The sequence below is a fragment of the Sus scrofa genome, chromosome 14, assembly GCF_000003025.6.
Source record: "Sus scrofa isolate TJ Tabasco breed Duroc chromosome 14, Sscrofa11.1, whole genome shotgun sequence".
NCBI lineage: Eukaryota > Metazoa > Chordata > Mammalia > Artiodactyla > Suidae > Sus > Sus scrofa.
In genome coordinates, this window is record NC_010456.5 from 63,461,577 (window position 1) to 63,476,271 (window position 14,695).

Genomic DNA, 14,695 nt, shown 5'->3' on the forward strand with positions numbered 1-14,695 from the left:
CTGCATTAAGCACGGAGCTCACAGAGTTTGTAGCCGTGGAAATTTTTTCCTGGAACGTGGCAGTGGCTTTGCATCCATTCATTAAAGTCGAGGACGATGGATATTTCAGAGGGGAAATCGACCCGTTGACTAACACTACCTCGGCAGGTCCAGGCATCTGTTTCACGGGCGATGAGAGAGAAGAGGCCATGGTGACTTTAGCGGCTGAAACGACATCAACTGTGGGTTTCGCCGAAGATACCACTGACTTTAAAGGTGATGATATCAGAGGTGCTGCAGATGTGATAATGGACTTAAATGGCAGGCTGGAGGAATACATATTAATGTTGGATTTGGGGGAGGCAGGGGGGGTCATGGTAATGGATGACCTCTCCAAAAGGGACCCTGCCGTTGTCACCGGAGAGGTTCGAGGGGAAAATGTAGAATTGGATGCCAGCCCTTTTAAAGGCGAGGCCTCTGTGACCGTGGGGGCTCTAACCAGGGTACCAGAGGAAACTTGGATATTGTAGGGAGACTGTGATACCACTGTTTTTACTGGTGAAGAAATTGTCCGAAAGGATCTAATTGGAGATGCCACGTCACTAATGGATTTCACGGAAGATGTAGTTGATGCGCCTAGCGTGGATTTGATTGGCGAAGGAGTTGAAACGGACCATATTGATTTTAATGGAGAAGCTGATGGCGTATTAGAGGAAGAGCTTGATAAGGAAGTGAAGCCTGACTTGGCCGGCCCGGGCACTGTGATCGGAGCTGTTGTCCAGGACTGGTATGGTCTTGTAGAAAAGAATGGCTTGTATGAGTAAGTGGTGGGGAGGGATCTTGTTGCTCCTGCACTCCGTTCAACTGTTTCTTAAATTGTAAAATGAAATCAAACACAAAAATCAACAAAAATGGTTGAGAAACAGAGAGACCAGAGAAAAAAATTGGTCAGTAAACTTTGAAATATTACAAAAGCAAGTACAACTGTTTGCATGATTGAGAATGGAAGAGGCAAAAAGAACAATTAAGAGGGGAAAATAAATTTCTACAGACATAACGAATCCAAAGTTCAAAATAAAGAACACAGAGCAATGTGAAATGAAAGACAAAAAAGCACATTGCAACCAAAGAGGCCAACAATGAAAAATTAAAAAACACGAGGAAAGAATTAATGATGAGAAAAATAAAACCACAATGGAAAACTGTTCCCTTACTTCCTATTGACTTTCTTATGTGCTGGTTTTGAAATATCAATAGCCGTTCTATTTTGCCTGTATAGGAACATGTTTGTTTTGTGCAACCATATAACCCTCATTTTAGGAATTTCTAATGTTCCCTCTCCTTGGACTTTTCGGTGATACGGATTGCACCTACGAAGAACCACATCAATGTGCGTAGCTATACAATAAATGTCTGAAACTCTTTTTTTAGAAATTCACTCAAGCCTATTTCATGCAGACTCCAAAATAGCTTTTAAGTGACAGGCAACTGATGTGCAAACTGTGAAGCCACTGGCTTTTAAGTCTGTATCTTCCATGCACAATTCGGTTATGCTTCACACCCATAAAAAGCCAATAAGAGCAAGAAATTTTCTGAGTAAGAATGTTAAAAGAAAAAAAAAAAAACAAAGAAAAGGAATGTTTGCATTTATCTTTTCCATGCAGTATATTCCTTTTGGTGAGAAAAAAAAAAGGAAAATGTAATATGAAATGATTTTAGAATGCATATGTACACACACATAAAGGGGGAAAAAAACCAGAACTATGGTTCATGGTTACTATAAGCAAGCCAAGCAACTGAAAACATTTTCTCATGCGCGATAGATCATGGCAAACGGGCCAAAGAAGTAATACAGTTCTTATGCCATATTATGCACAATATATAGACTTTAAAAAACACTTTCACAAGAGCATTTCGAAAGAAGAGTACACTTTTTCCATGAGATGTGGAGTCTTGGTACCTTTTGAGATTTTAGGAAAACATTTAATACTGCATATTAAAAATCCATCTGCAACTAAATATATCCATGTCTGGTGTTGCCTTCATTGTGGATAAAAGCACACAGTTTACTTAGTTATTTTTCATAACCCATTAGACTTTTAATTCTCAAAAGGTATCGGGGAAGGAATTTAAAAAGCGTAGTCAGATTTTTAACACCCTGAATGTAAGGAACTACAGGGGGATACAGTCTTTATCTGTCTATATATTTCATCGATGTCAAAGGTAATGATTCTGGTGCCATCCCGGAATAGTCATGGGATTCACGGATACCCCAAACACGGGAGAAGTCATGAGGCAGACCTACCACTAGGAAAGGTGGATGTCACACCAGCATTCTTCTGGCAGGGGGACAAGAAACACAAATGAGGAACGCACACTCACAGGAGGAGAGCAAACACACTTGGTCCCCTTTCCTTCTACCAGACTAAGAAACAAACCGAGCTGGTCACAGAGGTTTGGAATGCCTGCCAAGGGCTAGTGTTCTATGTCAAGGTTGAGTACAGTCTCGCTCCCAGAAAGCACTGGTTCAGAGTAAGAGTGAAACGTGAAGAAGGAATGAGAATCAGCTCCATCTTTATGCTCCTCTTGATGCTGTGCTGGTGCCACTGCTACCATCCAGTCCTTGGATTAGCAGCTACTCCCACAAGAGTGAAGATTTTCATTCCTAGTGTACATTTAAATTCAAACATTCAGAATAGATCCTTTTCTAGGCTTACACATTATCCTAAAGACAACTGGAAAATTCAGGGAAAACTCACCCATTCATTACTTGTCCTGGCCATAATTCTCAATATCGCATTGCTTAATTCTTTGGGAAATGCCACACAGTGGATGGAAGATTTGGGGGATTCCTTCCATTGGGTGACTCGGGCTTGGTTCAGTATCTCAAGAGCACTAATTGAGGTCGTTATTTTTATTTTATTTACTTATTTATTTTTATTTTATTTATTTATTTTGAGGTCGTTATTTTTAGAACGACCAGAAGCTGCCGAGGCTTCTCTCCTTCACCACTGAAGTCTGGCTCCACCAAGCAGAGATAGTCTTCTGAACCATGTCTATGGTTTTAGACTTTGCTCGAAGCAGCCAATGTTCTGATTAGTTACATTTTATGCTTTCATGATAGCTATTTTTTTTTTTTTGTCTTTTTATGACTACACCCATGGCATATGGAAGTTCCCGGGCTAGGGGTCTAATCAGAGCTGCAGCTGCCAGCTTACCCCACAATGCAGGATCTGAGCAGCGTCTGTGACACCACAGCTCACAGCACCGCTGAATCCTTAACCCACTGAGCAGGGCAGGGATCAAACCCGTGTCCTGATGGATACTAGTTGAATTTGCTACTGCTCAGCTCAGTGGGAACTCCCAATGATACCTGTTTTTTGATACCCATTATAACAAAGGGAATTTCTGGATTTCAGTCACTGAATTACACCAGAATCTTTTCTTTGGAGGTATAGGGAGTTTGGAAAAGACAAGGAAGGTGGGGAAAAGTTGCATTCACTTGGAGTTCTAGTGCCAATTCAGGGGCCATAACATTTCTTTAGTTTTTCTTTCAGTTCCTTTTACTTCTTCCCATTCTTTCATCCACCACCACTATACTTCTTCTCATAAAACAGGGAAAAGTACCCTCTTCCTTCTATCAAAAGTCAAGAAAGACAAACTGCAGATACCTTAACTGAAGCTAACCAAAAAATTAGCTACACTTTTAGAAGTGGGACGAATTCAACGGACTTAGCACACACACCTGACCTCACAATTCATCTCTTCCCTAAATACTTGAGGGACTAAAATCAGATGAGAGCTTGCCCGCGCAGAGCTACCCATGACCTCTGGTAGCTGGTCCACAGCGCCTGTCCAAAAGCTCAAGGATGCTGCCTGGGAATCCCAACCAGCTCCATCATGAGAGCCTTAGCTCTGGGGCTAAACAGTATCCCAAGGAAAACTTCTCCCCAGAGATTTACTTGTACTGAAAAACCATCTGGTCACACACACACACACCCTACTTCCCTGCGTCACAGCATAATGGGAGTTAATGTCAGCCCTTTATGGTTTTGGAAAGATTTAGACATTTATGCTAAAGGCAAATAGACAGCTGGAAGAATATTCCTGAGTGTGGTAGGATTTCATTTCTCTTACGCTGCCCATTTGGTGTTTGAATATAAAAGTTTCCCTAGTATGTACTCAAAGAGACAGACTGGGAGTTTGGGGTTAGTAGATATAAACTATTCCATTTACAATGGATAATCAATGAGGTCCTGCTGTACAGCACAGGGAACTGTATCCAATCACTGGTAACAGAACATGATAGAAGATAATATGAGAAAAAGAATGTGTATATATACATATATATAAACCTGGGTCACTTTACTATACAGCAGAAATTGACAGAACACCATAATCAAATACAATAAAAAATCTTTTTTAAAAAAGGCTATGCTGGAGTTCCCGTCATGGCGCAGTGGTTAACGAATCCAACTAGGAACCATGAGGTTGCGGGTTCGATCCCTGCCCTTGCTCAGTGGGTGGACGATCCGGCGTTGCCGTGAGCTGTGGTGTGGGTCGCAGACGCGGCTCGGATCCCCAGTTGCTGTGGCTCTGGCGTAAGCTGGTGACTACAGCTCTGATTGGACCCCTAGCCTGGGAACCTCCATATGCCAAGGGAGCGGCCCAAGTAATGGCAAAAAAAAAAAAAGAAAAAAAAAAAAAGAAAAAAGAATTTAAAAAAATAAAATAAAATAAAAAATAAATAAAAAAGGCTATGCTAAAACCACCTGAGCTAAGTCATGGAATAGTTTCTGTCTGTGTGTTTAGTAGGCTAGGTTGGCCCACAGAAGCAGAAATTCAGGAAAGATGGGGAAAATCAACACTGCAGTGCTTACTGGTATGCTTCCAATCCTCCCCAAACTCATGTAACTGGGAGTGATGGGAAACAGCTAGAAATTATGCATGCATTTAAGAATAATTTTCATATAAATCCTCCTCTGATGGTTAAAGTGGCACCGGGCAACATGAATCTGACACATCTTCTACCCTCAGCACCCGTACCCCCTGTTGGTGGAGGGCATTATCTCCGTTATCTCGAGGGCTGGAGTCATAACCTGAAGTGATGCCCATAAGGATGAGGGAAGCAGAGAGGGGGAGACCCAAAGAGAGAATGAACTGGCATGACTCAATGAATCTCTGCCCTGATATCTGCACGTCCATTAACAATGAACTAAAACCGTCATCGAGAGAAGAAAAAGCTTTCACGAATCTCATGAAGACCAGCCTTAGAGTTGATAGTTAATAAAAAGTAGAGGGAGGGGGAAAGAGAGAGGGAGGAAGGAAACAAGAAATTAGTAAAACAAGTGCTACCTCAAGAAGGTGGGAAAATATAGTTCTTGCCGACTGGGAAAGGAATCAGGATTAAGATATAATAACCTACCTATATTAAGAAAAATGAGATGATGACGAGAGTTACGTTGTCATCCTTTACATCACCCTACATATGTGAAAGTAAACATTTTCTCTTTTGGGCACAGCTTTAAAGCAACATTACTACAACATCATCTCCTAGCATAGTTAATAATCCGAGTGAAACCAAGGTTTTTCAAAGTCAAGTAATAGAAGTTTCTTATTTAAAAAAAAAAAAAATAGCTGATGGCTATTAAAAAGTCTTTTAAAGCCATGCTGGGGGGGGGGGTGTTATACCTCACATCTCCAACTCTGTACAATATATCACTTAAGTCTTATGATAGTTTTCCTACAGGCAATTTTCTTTTGCCATTGGGTTTTCAAATGACCTCAAAATTCAGGTGGTATAGAAAAAATGTCTCTTCTTATAAAAATCCACAAAGATTAGTAAGTGCATTAGGAAACTCACTCATTCCAGGCTCAGTCAAGTAGCTGTAGCGCTTACGTAAGGCTAATGATGCAAAGGTCTGTCGTCGTTCTGTTTTCTCCATCTGGAAAAGAAAAAGAAAAGAGAGACTATGTCCACCCTCCCTGTGACACTTTCAATCCTCTCAAAACATTTGGTAAGCTAGCATGTTGATATCTGGTTTATCCTTATTTTTCGTCTTATGGCTTTTCCTATGGTGGTTCTACAACCCCACCCCAATGTCTTAACCAAAAAACCATCACTTAGCAAAATATAAGCGCACCAACACAGCAGACTACAGGGAACTACAAATAAAAGACGAGCATTACAAAGACTTCTGATGCCGAGCAGTAAATTTCCCCAAATTGGTTCATATTGAAAGCACATACATCACAATGTACACTCATTCTTTGTGAGTACATTCAAGGAAAAAAGGCACACAAAGTTTATTACTCTGATTACTGTTGTTGTTTGTGTTAATAGGCATAAAGTGTAGATGAGGCCATTAAAAACAGGGTAATGGTTTTATTAGGAGTAATGTTACTGAGCCTTAAGACCACTGATTCTATTTATTATTACTGAGGTGTGAGTTTTAAAAATCCAATGATGATAAAACTTAGAGAATTAGGAGCTAACTTACAAGGAAAAATTCGTTTAAAACTTATTTGAGTAATCATACTCTTAAAAAATGGCCAGGATAAATTTCTTTAAATAGTATATCAAATATTTATCTATGGCCATTGAGCACATATTTTATAGTATATAAAACTATAACATTTCATCTATTAACCATCTTTTTTTTTTTCAGCTGCACCTGCAGCATATGGAATGTTCTGGGCCAGGGATCAAATTTGAGCTAGAGCTGCAACCTATGCCACAGCTGCAGCAACACCATATTCTTAATCCACTGCACTGGGCCAGGGAAAGAACTGGCATGGCCACAGAGATAAGCCGTGTCATTAACCCACTGTACCACAGTGGGAACTCCTATATATTAATCATCTTTGATTTTAAAGTTATAACAATAGATACTAGTTGAAAATATGCCCCAATGTATAATTATACATGCCAGTCCATCACACTTAAAAATGCTTAAAGAACTTTTTAAACCATTAGCCAGATTATAATTCTATTGAATGGACTGAAGTATTCTTCTGTATATGGGGAAGAGTAAACTATTCTTTAAGAAAAAAATACATATCATTTACCACATTTAAGCTAGGATCTGCAAAAATATAATATGTTTCCCACACTTTAGCCCTCTGCAACTTCTTTTCTACAGATTCCATCCCTATTCTATCTCTGATAGAGTAAAAGCAGAAGTGGTCATATTACCTCATCATCTGGATCTGACTCTGTCTCCTTTTGGTTCCAAGATGCATTGCAGAGACAAGGAATATTATAATGGACAGCAGGGAAAAGAATATCAGGATATGAAAAGGACTGAGTAGGGAGCACAAAAATGCAAGCTGCTTTAGAAAGCAAAGCAAATCAAAAACCAACAGCAACAAAAAAAATCAAGAGCTGTACATCCATGGCAAATTAACGTGTGGCGTTATCCGCGAGCATAAAAATCTACGAACTGCCAGCAGAAGCAATAAACAGGACTCCATCATACAAATCAAAAGAATCTGACACCACAGTCATAAGACTACACAAAGAGACTAATAAAACTTGGGTTTCAAGAGCTTTCATCATGTTACAAAGCATTCCTTAATGGCATACCAAAGGCCCACCTCTTCAAGACCAGGGAAGGAAAGTGAAAATAAACGAGTATTAAAAGATACCTTCTTGTGTGCTGGCAGAGTGATGTTTAAGTTGCAGACAGCTGTTTGAGGCAGGCCTTTCGTCGTCTTTGGTTCTTTCAGGAAAGATAGACGACCACAGGGCTCTTGGCTGGTGTCTCTAATCTAGAAGAATTTCGGTAGTTGACAGTTACAGAAAGAGACTTTTCTGAGGATTCCTGTCTGTATACGAGTTAAGCATGTTTGTTTTATGGAGCCCTTTTCAAGAGGCAGTAAGAGTAAAGGAAAAAGATGAGAACAATTATATGTCAACAATGTAGTCACATTAAACTTGGCCAGATTTAGAATGGCCAGTTCCTAGTATAAACACAGGAACGATGTGTCTGCTTGTCTTATCCTGACAGTGCACTGTACAGTCTGGCTTATGTGCATTTTCATCCTAATAATATTTTCGAAGACTCATTTTCAGCAACAATAACAACAGCAAGTAATAATAAAACAATTCTCCTATGCCCTTTGGTTCTCTGGAGAAGAAGTTTCCTCCAGAATGTCCTTCGGCTCCACTGGAAATAGAGATGAAACCTGAACATTCAATCTGGACTTCATCCATTATTTGCTTGACATCCAGATATGAAGCCTTTTGTTATTCTAGACTGCTTGGTCTTACAAACATGCACTTAAATATAAATGATTATTTAGCTCTTTAAAAGGTAAAGACTCTTTGGACTAACCGTAAAGCTTTCCTGGCTCAGAAGTATACTCAGGTAGAACTAGGACAAAATCTGACCTTGTGTGTATGAATGCAAGTTTGGTGGGATACTGCAAACTGAATCATGAGAACCTTTTTTATTCTTTATGAGCATTAAAAAAAAAAAATACAATAATCCACAGAGTCTTGGTGGAAGGTGATTTACCTTGATGGAAAAGGGCAGTCTGTTCTCTTTGAAAGCATAAAAATTAAAAACAAGTTGCTGTCCTCCTTTGGTGAGTGGAGCCAGGTTTCCATAACAATCAACATAAATAGGTTTTCCTTCCAGGACCTTTTAGAGTAAAAAAAAGACATAGTTTAATGTTACTTTCAGAGGAAAGAATTTTGAGATTTTTTAAGTCATGGAACATTGAAAGACTGACATGTTTCTATGTCACATTGGTCTCCTAATATAGGAAATTACTTCTGTGGTGCTATTTGCCACAAAAATAATGCTCTTGGTTTGTCATTAGTAGTTGTGATTAGAAACTGAATCACGGACATGTACAAGACAGAATTATACATTTATTTCTATGCTGGCAACTTTAAACATGTTTGCAAAAGTGCCTGATGTCAATCACTTTAATCTAGAGAATTTGCAATTTTTTTTTTCAGCCTCCCTCAGAGCATAATGGAAGTTCCCAGGCCAGTGATTGAATCTTAAGCAGCTGTGGCAATGCCGGCTCCTTAATCCACCATGCCACAGCAGCAACTCCTTGAAAGTTTGTTTTTTCTGGACTCCTAAATACTTCTCTGATCCCGAGGGTTGACAAAGCAAAATCATGGTATTGTGTATAGACTGTAATCATGAAAATAAGTAACCACAGGAAAATGGCACCATGACTTAGACTCATGGGTACTATGTTTTAACCAATTAAGACAACCTCAAAGATACTTAAAATAATTTGAAAGTGGATCTGTATCAGCTTTTTAAAACAAAAACTAATGTCAGCCATACTTGACATTGACAGTAGGTGCTGTGTTATGACCTCAAAAATAAAACTCCTGATCTGGACAGAGAAATTGAATGAACTTGATGTGAGCAAGGTACCTCAATATCTTTGCTTCTTGCAACTTCCTCGAAGTTCTCTTGCTGCTCTAAAGTTTTGTCCACTTTATCATCGGTCATACAGAAGCACCGCAGTGAGGACTCTACAGGATCATTCATTTTGGCAAAAACAACAAACTTGGCCATATATGGAACACATATTAATTCTCTGTACAGTTGTGTGGCTAACCCCACGGTTTCTAGAACTTGATGGCAGTCTGCAAGCCAAAATCTGAGAAAGACAAAAATGAGTATAAAAATGAGGTAATTTCTAAGCCAAATCTTTAAAAAAATTACCATTAAAAAATGAGTATGTATGAGAAAATTAATGTGTATATATATATACACACACACACACACACACACATATGACTGGGTCACTGCTGTACAGCAGAAATTAGGACACTGTAAATCAACTACCCTTTAATTTAAAAAATAAGAGTATATAAAGGAACTAAGCCAAAACTTAACTTGTCCATTTAAACAAACAGCAAAGATGTTTGCTCTGTTTATCAAACACAGAAACCCTACCTTATTATGTTATAATTTTGCTAAGAAAATGCTAAGGATTTTTTTCCCTCTATTTTCTTTGCCATAAAATTCTTATTCCTTTCTTATACATACTCATGATAAGCCTTCCTGTCTATTCCTGCCTCAGAGCTTAATTTCTTACTTTGTCATTGGAAGGAATAAGAGTTGTAGAGGGAAAAATGGGAAAGGGAAATCCTATCAGTTTTTATGAACTGCTAACAACTTCCACTGGCAGTAGCACGCTTACCACCTTATAGTGAAAACTGGGTAAAATGTGAAATTCTAAAGTTACATCCAAGTGAATTTAGAATTTCGGAGTTATGCCCAACCTCGCCATCAACATTTTAAAGAATAATAATGTTTACTTTCCAGAAGGTAATGAGACTAATTCCTAGTGATTTTTGGAATCTTTCATTTTCATACCTGGCTGAAACATTGGTTGTAAAGGAGACACAATCCTTTATAAATGTCAAAGGAGTAGTTCCTGTGATGTCTTCCCACTGAGCCGGCGATGTGCCCCCTGAGAGAACAATAGCAGAAATGTGGACTTTATTAGGGGAGATGCTCCTTATAAAATTTTTATCATCATCCTGTTCTTTCTGTACAGTTAGTAACTTGCACAACTTCTAATACTTTGAAGTAATGACATGTACTAAAGGTAGTTTTCCTCTCTACTCTCCTTTTATACTTTTACCAGCTTAGAGTGATCTCCTTGTAAGATACTACTATTTGGAATTCTCTGGTGGTGCAGCAAGCTAAGGATCTGGCGTTGTCACTGCTGGGGCTCAGGTTGCTGCTGTGGTGTGGGTTCGATTCCTAGGCTGGGAAATTCCCAGTGCCATAGGCAAGGCCAAAAAAAGGATAATATTAGGTTAGAAAAAAAATTATTTTCTGTTTGGAGACTAATGAATGGTTTAAACTTGGGGCACACAAGCTTAAGCCATTCATTTTAAGCCACAATTTTTAAGTGCTTTTTATGAGTACAAAGATTTGTTGTTTCAGATCGATAATATAATCCTTTTATTTTTTTTTAAAAGGCAAGAACTTTCAAGAAAGTTAAGAGGCAGCTCATTTTAGTATATCTGAATCACTTAATTTTCCAGGCTAAGAGGGGAACCAGCCATTAAAATTATTGTTCAGTTCCCGTTGTGGCTCAGTGGGTTAAGAATCCAGCATAGAGTCTGTGAGGATACAGATTCAACCCCTGGCCTTGCTTAGTAGGGTGAGGATCCAGCATTGCTGCAAGCTGCAGCATGGGTTGCAGATGGTGGGGCTCGGATCCAGTTGCTGTGACTGTGGTGTAGGCTGGCAGCTGCAGCTCCAATTCAGCCCCTAGCCTGGGAAATTCCATATGCTGCAGGTGCAACCTTAAAAACAAAAAAGAGAAAAAAAAATTTTAATTTTAAAAATAAATTACTCTTCAGAAAACAACAAACAAAAAACCTATCTTAATCTTGGACTTTAAAAGTTACATTAGGGAAGTTCCCTGGCGGTGCAGTGGATTAAGAACCCGGCATTGTCACTGCTGTGGCGCTTGTTCGACCCCCCAGCCTGGGAACTTCCTCAAGCCTTGGGTGCAGCCAAAAAAAAAAAAGCCAGGTTAATCAAATGATGAACTGGCTTGGGGTTCCAGGTGCTGATCACAAGCTGGGTTCCCCCTAGGCCCTGTATATTCAGTCTACTGGATTACACTTGTGAACAGAGTTAAGTGAGAAGAATCAAGGACTCACCCTGCTCCTTCCTACCCCTGGTGCTCTGTGGGAGCCTCTATTTTCCCCACAGTCCATTTAATTTCCTGCAGTCCAAGGGGGCTGCCAGGTCTATTACCTAAGTCACCAGGCGATTACCTGATGCTCTGGTAGATTCAATAAAACCCTCAATAACCTTAACAAAAGCACTCTTCCTAACACTAATCTGAATAGCAGGAAAAGTAGTATCCCTGAATTTCCAATGTCATGACATCAGCATCTTAAAGAATTACAGGGAGAAGAGAGATGAGGTGATGGACAAGTGAAATGTTTTACTCTTTTTTTCCCCTACTCTGATCATGTTGGCGGGGTGTTGAAAGATTATCTATCTCTGTACAGAATCTCTGCAAATGCTAACATCAACAGCAAGTACAGCCACAACGGAGGCAAACCTGTAATGCTACACAGAAGGCGCAGATTGGGGGTGGTGTCTCCCTTGTACCCGTTGGAAGCGCCCTCCCCAGAGGGCGGGGGTACTGGAATGGTCATCGTGATGGGCTTATGGAATTTCCTTCTTCTTGGCTCCACAGTGACAATTGGGCTGAATGTTGCTTTGTTTCCAAGGATCTTCTTCACGATTTCATCAGGGACAGGCTGGGCCTAGAGACAGAGAGAGCACCTTACATGAAAGGGGACATTTTTCTTTTTCTCTTTCTCAGAATGTTGACCTTTTTTTTTTTTTTTTTTTCTTTTTTGGGCCACCCCACAGCATATGGAGTTCCCAGGCCAGGGATCAGATCCGAGTCACAGCTGTGGCAACGCCAGATCCTTAATCCGTTGTACTGGGCTGGGGACTGAACCTGTATCTCAGTGCTCCCAAGACATTGCCAATCCTGTTACACCACAGTGACAACTCCCAAAACTTCACTTATTGATTGAGGAGGGGAAAAAACCCCCTCAACAACCACCTTCAAAATGTCTTTCATTTTCATCCTTTCTCACTATATCAGGAAGGCATAAAACACCAACAGAAACAATCTAACCCTGGAGCTGGCCAGCCTGATTATGTCCCCAGCAAAACACAGATAGCCTGGGCTCCCATGAGAAAGAGAGAAGGAATCAGATCTCATAGCAGAGAAGCCTTGGCGTCTAGTCCAAATGACCACAAACACTGAGTCCAGTATACTTCACACCTATGCAGGGTACGCGGTAAAACATTACAGAGGCAACTTATACCCCTGCAAAAAGTGAGGTTTCCAGAGTTAAGAAACAAAAGGGTATACAAGAGGTCAAAATCAGCTCTAGCCTATCAAGCCTAAAATTCTTTCTTTTTGTTTCTTTGCTATTTGGTAAAATATTCAGTATGGGAGACAGTGGAGAGGAACTTCAGACCACTGAAACATAAGGTTAGTCTCTTGAGCACAAAATGTTTACTGAATTTTAGTGCCAAAGGTTTACTGAACAAATGTAAGGTAGTCTTTTTAGCACAGAATGTTTATTGAATATGTGAACTATTCCTATATGAATTAACAACACAAATTAAGTTATGTCAGGTTATTTTTCTTATCCAATGACAAAAAACTACTGGAGAAGTTCTAACCAAAATGGACACATACAAGAAAGACCCTGCTTGCCAAGCTTTTCAGCCAGCTTTCCAAACCAAAACAAGTTCCAACTGGTTTGGATAGAGCCTAGCATTTATGATTTACTTCAGTTGAACGAAAATTTGAAAGCTTACAAATCACCATTACTGATTTTTATGATGTGGCGTATTATGAACCAAATCAAGTATGGTTTGTTTCTCTAATAATATATATGTGCTCTTTGGTGTGCTGCTACTCTGCATGCTGAGTCCAATAAACCACTGGTTAAAAAAATGATCTTTACAGTTCCCTCTTCGGCACAGCAGTGGCATCTCTGCAGTGCCAGGACACAGGTTCGATCCCCAGGCTTAGCACGTGGGTTAAAGGATCTGGCAGCTGCAGTGTAGGCAGTAACTGGCTTAGATCTGATCTCTGGCCTGGGAACTCCATGTGCCACAGGGCGGCCAAAAAAAGAAAAAAAAAAAAAAAAAAAAAGATGTTCCCCAGGAACCAAGTGATAGGTCTCAACAGAAAAACCATAAAATATGTACCTTACTTGATAAGCCACTAAGCTAATTTGACACTTAATACTCTTTTATTTAAAGCAGGCTAATGATTCCTCAAATGCTGTGATTAGCAATGTATCATTAGGATGAGTCCTGAGCACAGGTTTCCATACAGAACATGCTCTCGTGCTCGCTGCGTGCACCAAGGAAAACAATGTTTTGTGAACATTACCTGGAGGCCCACTCGAATTCTTTTGGTTAAAGCACCCTCTGGGAAAGAAGCTTGGACAAGGGGCACAGTGGTGCTGCTCAGAATGCCACCTTCGGGACCAATCTGGTTGCTTTCCTGCTTAATCCGTGAAACCACTGCAAAATACTGCGGGAAATCCTTAGTGATAATCCTGCAGATACGCTTCTTCCCTAATTCTTCTGGGCTATCAAGTTCTGAAAAGAGAAATGAATGAAAAAAGCCATGAGAATAAGCCTACTCATACAATATCCTGAGTCAAGCGGACGTGTAACTTTGACTACAGTTCTTTAGATTCAGTAGTCTAAATGGATTTTTTATGATAAAGAGAAAACCACAGTGACCTCAGTATCAAGCATCGCAATGATGTTATAAAGCTATTCATGTAGAGTATTTGTAGAAAACTATTTCTACTGAAGAGGAATAAGCATCTTCAGAAACTGGCATTTCACCACATCTGGACAAACTTCTATGCTTCAAGAAGGGATACTTTAATTCTGTGATTATTTGCAATAATCTGCCCACAAGCTGCCCAAAGTAAGAATGAGTCAGAAAAAAGTAGAGCCCCACAAGAAAGGGAGTAAACATTTCACCCTGTCTGAAAGGCTCTAGAACTTTATCAGAAAGCTCCTTTAAAATATTTTTAAGTTACCCAAAGGATGTGTACCATCATGACCAACTGCTGTCTGGTCCTCAGTGGCCCTTAGGTATCAAACTCAACCTGTTTCCAAGTGGTCACATCTTCTTTGCTTCGGTCCAT

At 39.8% G+C, this 14,695-nt stretch overlaps 1 protein-coding gene across 1 annotated transcript in view; it reads right to left on the reverse strand.

The window, feature by feature from the left end:
• ANK3 (ankyrin 3) overlaps window positions 1-14,695 on the reverse strand; it is a 393,067-nt gene that overhangs the window by 45,423 nt on the left and 332,949 nt on the right. The window contains 9 exon segments of the mRNA XM_005671012.3: window positions 1-843; window positions 5,843-5,924; window positions 7,175-7,201; window positions 7,627-7,749; window positions 8,499-8,624; window positions 9,384-9,612; window positions 10,335-10,431; window positions 12,052-12,259; window positions 13,921-14,132. Coding sequence (XP_005671069.2) covers window positions 1-843; window positions 5,843-5,924; window positions 7,175-7,201; window positions 7,627-7,749; window positions 8,499-8,624; window positions 9,384-9,612; window positions 10,335-10,431; window positions 12,052-12,259; window positions 13,921-14,132 — 1,947 coding nt within the window.